General features: G+C 25.7%; 1 protein-coding gene across 1 annotated transcript in view; it reads right to left on the reverse strand.

Moving 5' to 3' along the window:
• LOC106688785 (transmembrane protein 198) overlaps nt 1-7,610 on the reverse strand; it is a 20,307-nt gene extending 12,697 nt beyond the window's left edge. The window contains exons 1-3 of the mRNA XM_014433420.3: nt 7,345-7,610; nt 7,156-7,266; nt 5,269-5,487 (exon numbers count right to left, since the gene is read on the reverse strand). Coding sequence (XP_014288906.1) covers nt 5,269-5,487; nt 7,156-7,266; nt 7,345-7,459 — 445 coding nt within the window. The 5' untranslated portion in view covers nt 7,460-7,610. The remainder of the gene's footprint in view (nt 1-5,268; nt 5,488-7,155; nt 7,267-7,344) is intronic.
• Nucleotides 7,611-9,491: the final 1,881 nt, after the last annotated feature.

Below are 9,491 nucleotides of genomic sequence, written 5' to 3' on the forward strand. Positions count from 1 at the left end.
GTTTTGAAGTTTATTAAGGAGGATCTTATGGCTAACTGACATAGAATCCATCTGTCATGCTATGTAATAGAATAAATCACAAATAAATTTTCACAGCGGCTTCTACATAAATATAAAGTATTATATTTTATTGATTTAAAATCATTAACAGTCTTATTGTTATTAATAATACAAATTGGATAAATATCAGAATAAAATTTAATAATTCTATATAATATTTTCCTAGGTTTAATAGAAATTTATAGAAACAAGAATAGTAATAAATATAAAATTCTTTTACATTAGAAAGATTTTCGCATATTTTTGTGAAAACTCCTATTTCATAAATATTTTTTCATTAATGTTTTGAAGCTCTTACCCAGCTTCAGGATCAATAATCATATTAGGAATCACACTGTCATTGTGATCTATATTCATAATTCTATATTTCATCTTAATTAAAATATTTTATAATTATGGCTGTATACATCAATCAGTTGCAGGCCTACCTTCTACGCCATAACCCCTTATGAAGACCTGAAACTCAGATCAAAACGTCGGCATAAAATAAATAAATATGGTTTTGTTTATTTATGTTATTCTTTGTTGACCGCACCCCCCGACAAACTTCTCCAATCATTAAAATAGTATTTAATATGTACAAAATAAAGGTATCATTAGGAAGGAGTTTTCACAAAAATATATAATACATTAATGAATATGTATAATATAAAACTAATTATTATAAATTGTCTTAGCATATTTGAACTATAATTTATGAGATTTAGAGTTTTTAGGCGGAGATTCACCACCTGTATTTAAGAGTTTCATTTATAACCAGACCCCACCTGCTCGACTTGATCAATTCTGATAATATTCATATTAACTTTTTCAGATTTTATTCGTTTAGTTTATTCTATGGTAAATTTTAATTTTAGTATTGTGTTTTCTCTTAAGCTATATATCTTTAGTAAATGTTTATTTAATTATGTAATAATTGATATTTATTATGTTCTTATTGCGGCAATTTTAATATTTATTTTTTCTAGTGACTGTGTATATATATATATATTCTAAATTTTGGCCATATAAATAATTTTTTTTTTTAATTGACCAGCTGGAAATGGATATCCCATTGCCATAGTAATATTTTTATTTTTTTTTTTTTTTACTTATTGTATTTGTATTTATTTTTTAAATAAAAGTAATTATTATTATTGAAGCTAATTGTTTTTTATAGATTAATATCTAATATACAAAGTTGTAGAAGATAATGGAAAATGATGAAAAAGCTAAAAGATAAAACAAATGGGAAAAATAGGTTTTTTTAATAGTTAAAATATAACATCTATAATTTAATCTCAAACGGGATGGGTAGGTAAGTGAAAGTAGGGTGCTACACCAGACTTTTAATAAAGTCTTTCCATAAATATGAACTTTAATTATAATTTTTTAAAAATTAAAAAATGGTATGATCTATGAAGGTAATAAAATATTGCCGTGAAAAATAGAGTATAGTTGTGGTATTCAATATGGCCCAATCCTATTTTTGTTTTTTTAAGGAAACTAATAATTATATATTTTCCTAAAAATAGTATAGAGAATAATCATGATAAATTAAGATTCTAATTACATAATTATGAACTTGAAAAATATCATATTAGAATCTGAAACAGATGAAAAAGCTATTTAATGTACATTTCAAGGACACAAGATTATAAGCATTTAGAGAAGATTACAACTTCCTCTCAACAATAGTTAAATTATTCTTCAATAGCATTACGTCACCTTCAATGGAGGTGAACGATCTCTAAAGGTGTCGTAATTTGTTTATTTTTAATTGTTCAATGAACTTTTATCACAAAAACATAACATTTCAAAATTATTAGATTCAGTAATTAAACAGATAGAACTAAAACACTCGTTTTATTATGGCATATTCAGTGAATCAAATAGAGTTGAGTTGAAAGATAAGGAAAATTTAATTTGCCTAGCAAACATTAAAAAAAAAACCCACAGAAATCCTTTTAAATAATTAATAAATTAATTAATGACGATAAAATATTATGATTTAATTTAATTAACAATAATTAAATATTATCATGATTTTCTTCAGACAAAATTTCAATATTTAATGTTGATAGATAGGAACAAATTTAGTAAGCCCCGTTTTCTTTCAAACCATGGAAATTTTAAATTGTTTCAAAACTATCTAATAATTCATCTTTGTTGCCGAGATGCAAGGAAGAACAGAATACTAATTAAAAAAAACATAGATGAGATGAACTGACAAAAGGAATATTGAAAAATCTAACCTTTATCAGAATTGGCTTAGGAATCAATGGTGGTGCTTATAAAAACATTCTTTATGAATTTATTGAAACCTACAAAGTCAATGTAATAAATATATGAGGGAGAAATATACTAAATTAATTTTTTTTTTTTTTTTTTTATAGGAATAAAATAAAAGTTCAATTTTTTGTTTTTAATTTAATTTATAGTTCACAGAGCCACTCTATGTATTTTCTTCAAAAGAATTCTAGGAATAATATTCTTCTTCTATGGAAATTTCATCATTCTATCTTAATTATCACATAAAACAGCCATAATATTAGACTTCTTGATTAATTGAATGGAAGTATATTGCAATATATATTTGAATATTGAGGTGAGATTTTTCCTATGGAGCTTTTAAATAAAACATTTATTTGGTTTTTTGTCAATTTCGTCAAGATTTTGGGTTCTTTACTCCAATCATCAGGTTATCAAATCACTTATTATTAAAATGGGCCATTTCATCATTAAAAATAGCATCAACCTAGATACTCATACTTTTTTTAAAAATGCTTTAATTAAGGGGGGAATCATAATCAATGATAAAGAATTTTATTACCTGATGATGAGTATAAATCCTGAAATGTAGTAAAAATTAAGAAATGTTTTATTAAAAAGCTCTATAGTTAGAATTTTATACCGACATTCAGATATATAACGTTATATGATTTGGTAAATAAAAAATAATTAAATATCCCTAAAAAAAACATGTACGAGGAGAAGATGGTTGGGGGTGTGTTCAAAATATAACAAGTAATTTGAAATAACTTATTCAATCATGCCAGAATTTCTATCCTTCATCAGGGCTAAGAACAAAGGACAAGATAACAACCAGTTAATGCAAAAAATAAAATATAAATAGAATGACATGAAGTAAATAATTTCATTCTGTACAATTTTTTACTTTATTTCATTCTGTTTATATTTTATTTTTTGTATTCATTGGTTGTTATCTTGTTTTTTGTTTTTAGCCCTGATGAAGGCTAGAAATTCTGGCATGATTGAATAAGTTATTTCAAATTACTTTTATATTTTGAACATACCCCCAACCATCTTCTCCTCATATAAGTCATCCATGGTCAACTATTAAAAAAAATATGATTTTGGATTTATGTAAACCTTTAAATATTAGTAAACAGAGTTACTAATATAAATTTATCGGGGAAAATATTGTAAAAAATCATACTGTTAAAAAAACTCCTGTAATTTTACAATATAATTAGTAGTTTACTTGATGCTTGGTATCACACCTAATACAGGTAAGGTTATGTTTAAAAAAACAAATCTTATCTTTTTAGATATTTCAATGTTGATTTTATAATAATACTTTATAATTCATTATTAATAGACCATTCTTCAAATTCCATTTTCATTTATTTATTTTTTAAATTTATATAGTAGTCTAGATTGAAAGTATATATTTTAAAAGGTCAAGCATGTCCTTTTTTTAGTTCATAGGGGGTCGGCTTGATTTTAATAGATTCTTAAACTTACTTTCCATCTACAGGATGCTAAAACAATTATACGAACCACTTTCTGATTAACCTAGAAATTTATTTCTGAATTCTGACAAGATAAATATTTTAGATACGTTATCAACCATAATGTACAATAAAGGAAAAAACTATTATTGACAGAAAGTTAGGGAAGAATTAAAGGACAGATGATTTGTTTAATCAGGTGAAATCAATAGGGCTTAGTCACTCATTCAACTGAAAAATTGATTTATTTATTCTGTCCGATTTGAATAAGCCCTTTTTAATAACTCAAATGAGCCATTTAGCTTATAAAATTTATGAGATAAATCTGTTAATTAATATTAAATATTTAATTATCAATTAATTGCATATTAAAACAAACAACAAAAGAAAGCCATTCTATTTTTTTTAATCTCTCTCTTTATGACTGATTCATATCAGTTAATTAAACAAAGATAACAGGGAGATTTTATAGGAAAATAAATATTATATAACTTTATTTTCTACCTAATATAAATATAAATATATATGTCCATGAAACCTAAACCTAGTATGATTGTGTGATATTAGACTAGCTTGGTGTGTTTTAACAATCATCAAACTAGTGGACGTATATAGAGTACAGCTTTTTAATTACTCCTTTTGTCTTATATAACTTTATATTTTATTTCTTTCATTCTAGTATTTTACTTACATAGTTCATTAATTACATATATCTTATTTCTAATTTTTTTTTCATAAATTTAATATTAAATAAAAATACTTATAATTCTTAATTCCTTTTGGATTAAATAACTTTATATATTATTTCTTTAATCCTGTTATTTTACTTATATATTTAATTAACTGTATATATGTTTTATTTCCCATTTTTTCATCACTTTATATTAAAGAATTTACATTTTCTACTTATATTTACTGACTAGATTTTCGTATGTATTTTATTATTTGTTCTTTCCTCTTACTTAATTTTATCATTACTTTTCTCAAATAGCCTTTATCTTCTTGTAATACTTAGATTGTACATGTCTTTTAACTCTATTGATGTATCTATAATGTTAGTTGTTTTCTTATTTTTTAATTAGAAAGTAATTCCTTTTATTCATTATGGTTTTTGTACTTAGCCCTGATGAAGGCCTGAAATCCTGGCTGAAATGTTGGCACGAATAAATACGTTTTTACTTATTAGTATTCTTGACTGACTACACCCCTAATTATCTTCTCCTCATACGTATAATCAATGATCAACTATCTACTCATCATTAGAGTACAGTTTGTTTGAAGAGAAAAAACTCTATTACACCTGCTGATTTAAAGATAGTCCAAACGTATGTTATAACAAGCCTTTGATATTATTTATGGATAATATCATACTCTGTATATAATAGACTAATTTATAAAATCATAATTATAATCACTAAAAGCTTGTTTAACTTTTACAGATCATAAGCTAAAAATATTTGTAGATAATAGTCACCTTTCTGCCAATAAAGATTGAGCACAGCAAATAACGTTCCAACTCCTAACAATGATGCAACTGAAGTCAACGTAGAAGGTGGTGAATTCAGCTGATCGGCTGCGACTAGGCCAGCTATAGCCACTGCAAGACCAGTGTGGAAGCCAGTCATGAAAAGTCCGAAATATTGTACCAGCATAGTTATCAGGCCGAACAGCAGACCAGCACTGATTGCTATCCCTATATTGTGACATATCAATCGTATTTAAAAAATATTTTAATGAAATATTAATGAAAATGTTGTTATAATATATTATATAATGTTTTAAATATAATAAATTATAAAGATCTCTACAGCAAAGGTGACTTACTGAAAACAATTGTAAATTAATCATGATCAACTTGTTTTAAAACACAGCAAATTACTTCTACATAATTAAGTTTATTATTATTTTAATACAGTCAATATTGAATTATGCATAAATAAGTTTTATGAACAGAAATTTCTATCCATTAAAATACATATCACTTGCATGGATAGATGATACATCTGACAACAAAATTGTAAACAAATTGTTTTGTTTTTTTAACTTGTATTTATTAGTATTATATTATTATCAGTAGACTAGGACTAAGTTTGTAACATTCCTACAAGCTTTGGGATAGTCTGTAGAGAGAAGACTCCAGTAGAGAAAGTAGACTTAGTCCATTATATTATTTTTGGAATACAAATTCAAATTCAATCAAAATTCAAAATAAAATAAAAACCTTTTTCTGTCAGATGTGCCACTATCAAAGCAAAACATCAAATATAACATCAATATTATCGATTAATGCGATCATAATAAAACATAATAGAAAAAATAAGACTCATTTTGAAAAAAAAACAAAAAAGAATAACAAGGAAAAACTTTTCTAATAACAAATAATGTAAAATAAACAACATAAAACGTGAATATCTAACTAATATTATTAGTTTATTTTCTTTTTTATTTATTGTTAACAATACCTGTTTCAAGTTAAATTGTAACAAAAAATGTGCTAAGAATTATTTTGAACTTTTACATCAAAACTGCCAACTATAAATGAATCAACGATACTTTGTTATAGTTGGTAAACAAATTTAGCATTAAAAAATCTTTCAAAACTATTGAATAACTAATTGTTTAAAACCCTTTGTAATAAACTAGATATGTGTTTTTTTGTTTGCTTTTAAATCTTAAAAAAAAACAAATAAATGAGAATTTGAGTTACTAACTTAGAAAGAGGTCAAACAAACAAACAAAAATAGATATGACAAAATAAAACATCTAGATGAAAATAAATGGATAAGCAATAAAATATTAGATGTAATACTAAAAAAAAATTTAAATAAGAATTTCTGAAGAGGTAAAGGTGAGAAACTAGTCTATTTATAACTTAATACTAACAAAGAGTAATTTCACAGAAAACCACCCAATGTTTTTATAAAAGAACTGAGAACATTATCAAAATTTAACAGACAGAAAATGAATTAAGAAACCAAAACAGTGTACTTCAATTGGGTTACATAATATTTAACTAGTGACTTCAGATTTTAAACTGAATATGAAACAAAAATTAATTATAGTTTATATCAAAAATAGAATGGAAAATTAATAAAACAATGTATTCGGGTGAAAGTCTGTGTTAATAATCAAAATAATTAGAGCAAAGCAATTTTATTTTTAAAGGAAGTAGGTGGAGTAGCAACAGCTTTGAACCAGTTCTGCATCATTGAAATAACACATTGTTTAAAATTAAATACGATAAAAAAAAAAAACATATCTTGTTTACGCACAGATTTAAGACATAATGTGATATCCACTAAGTATGTCACGACAGAAACACAAATTTTAAGCATGACTAACCAAAAATAAAAATAAGTACCTGCATTGGCATAAGTAGGAAACCGCTTTTCTTGTATACATATCAGATAAACGATTACAGATGCGAATATAAAACCAGTTAAAAACATCACAGCTTTGAAACATCTATAGCCTACAAAATTTGACAATTTAAAAATTAATTTCATGCCGATAAATGACGTAAAGCTATCATATAAACAAATTCACTTACCAAAAAGTGTATAGACTATTCCAAAAAGAATGTACATAGTGGCTATGCATATTGAAATAGGGTCTGTAGGTTGGTTATCAACCATACAAAGCCCCAGGTAGGTTGAATTAACCATATTTCACATTTCAAAAGTATTTCACAGATACCTGTAGAGAAAACTTAACGTTTGGACGAAGAGAGCCCTTATCAACATCTTGTCAAAGGACTGATACGGCCTGCAGACTGGTGTAATTGTAGGAAGGCATTAGGTTAAGATTACAGTTGTTGCTAAGTGGGGGGGGGGGCGCGAATCAATAATTCTCCCGGGGGGTACCTGACCCTTCAATTACACATCATTTAGCGAAGTTTTATGAATCATCACAATCTGCCAGTTCTATCTAAACTACGGGATTTTCAAAAAATGACTCATTTTCGTGTTAGGTAAGGCATCGTTAATACCTTCACCAAGGTCAAGCTAACTCAGTAAATCAATGTCGGGCGTTTATATATTTCCACAAATTTAGTCTAGTGTCGATATAATTTAATAAACATTAATCAATTCGTATACTTTAAGAAATGTGATGTTATTTAAATGTATTCCTTATACGTTAGTAAATTTGTATATGAGGGATGGAAATGTTAAAGAAGTTAAATCCAAATTTGAAAATATTTTAGAAAACCAAAAAATATACTTAATTCAGTAATTTTTCCTGTTTTGAAACTAATGTTCAAGCACCCAAAACATACTAAATTCAACCTAGATTTAGGTTCAAAAATTTTTTTTGGCTTCTAAACGTAATAAATCCTTGAATTATTTATATTTTTGAAATTCCTCAATTATTATCAAACTTCTGTATCTTCAAATACTCATATTAGTTCTTTTATATGGATGTAGTTTATTTTTATTAATGAAATACAGCTTGTCATCATTCCACTTTACCTTTTCTGAGTGCTTTAGACAGGTATTTTAGAAATACATAACTTATTTCTGTGAATGGGAGCAGTAATGACCAATGTTTATTTTTAGAAACCTGTAATTGTTTATGTAGTAACCCTACTAAGAATAAATATTTATATGCAAAAGCAATGTTCTCAGAACCTAGCAATAAGTTTTTTTTATATATTAACCTCCCATTTCCATCTTTATTTCAGAAAACCTCCAGTTTCTTTATGGAATTAATTTCCTTAGTACCTGGAATTAGGTTGTTGCTCCATGCTATAGATATGTTGGAATAAGCTTTCATTATTTAGAAAGTGTATTAATTATTCTTCTCACTTGTCCTCTTTGAAGAAAGTAAAGCTTTAAAAGGCCCATACTTCTTCATTGTAAAATTTTCAATTACATTGTGTAAAGTTCTTTCTTACTCGTACACAATGGAATTCTCAATGAATAAACCAAATTAAATTAGTTTTATTGAACAATAAATAAACATCTAAGTAATTACATAAATAGTTGGTTTAAACATTTGAGGCTTTTAAAAACTTACAGAGAAATTAAAATATTAATATGTATTTACCAGACAAAGCTGTTTAAGTTATTCATAATTGAAGATATAAATGGATGAAGCTGTTATGTGATATGGAAAAATGAAGACGTTTGTTTTGAAGAATATCTTAAATATTCCTTTCTACATAGGACCTTGTTTAATTTTTTCTAAATAATAAATTGTGATAGTTTTAAGAAGTTCAAATTGAATTTTCAATTCTCAAATAGTTGTAATTAAAAATTAACTTCAATTTTTCTAGGAGTCATATGTTAGTTACTTAAAACTTTAAACCATCCAGGTCTCAAATGTATGAATTATTTTTCTACTAATCAACAATGTCCTTGGACTTAATTGCATTTGCATTGGGTAGTTGTTAAAGGAAATTAGCAGTGTTAGAGTTGTGAAAGAATTATATAATCTCTAAATCTTCAATTAAATACAATATTGAAAATGTATTTATAACATTTTTTTTTGTTTAAAATAATGCCCACTAATATTTGTAAACAATTTTATCATACGATTTAGTTATTAAAAATGTTAGAATAATTCAGACATATTGGTTTCAAATCGGTCCACATTGTGTAAAAATTAATTAACCTTAAAATTTGCAAAATATGAATTAATGCTGAATCATTATTGCTCTATGTCCTACAGAAAAGATCTATCTATGTCTTCTACCCT

This window comes from Halyomorpha halys, unplaced genomic scaffold (assembly GCF_000696795.3).
Source record: "Halyomorpha halys isolate HHAL.00 unplaced genomic scaffold, Hhal_1.1 Scaffold1205.1, whole genome shotgun sequence".
Taxonomy (NCBI): Eukaryota; Metazoa; Arthropoda; class Insecta; order Hemiptera; family Pentatomidae; genus Halyomorpha; species Halyomorpha halys.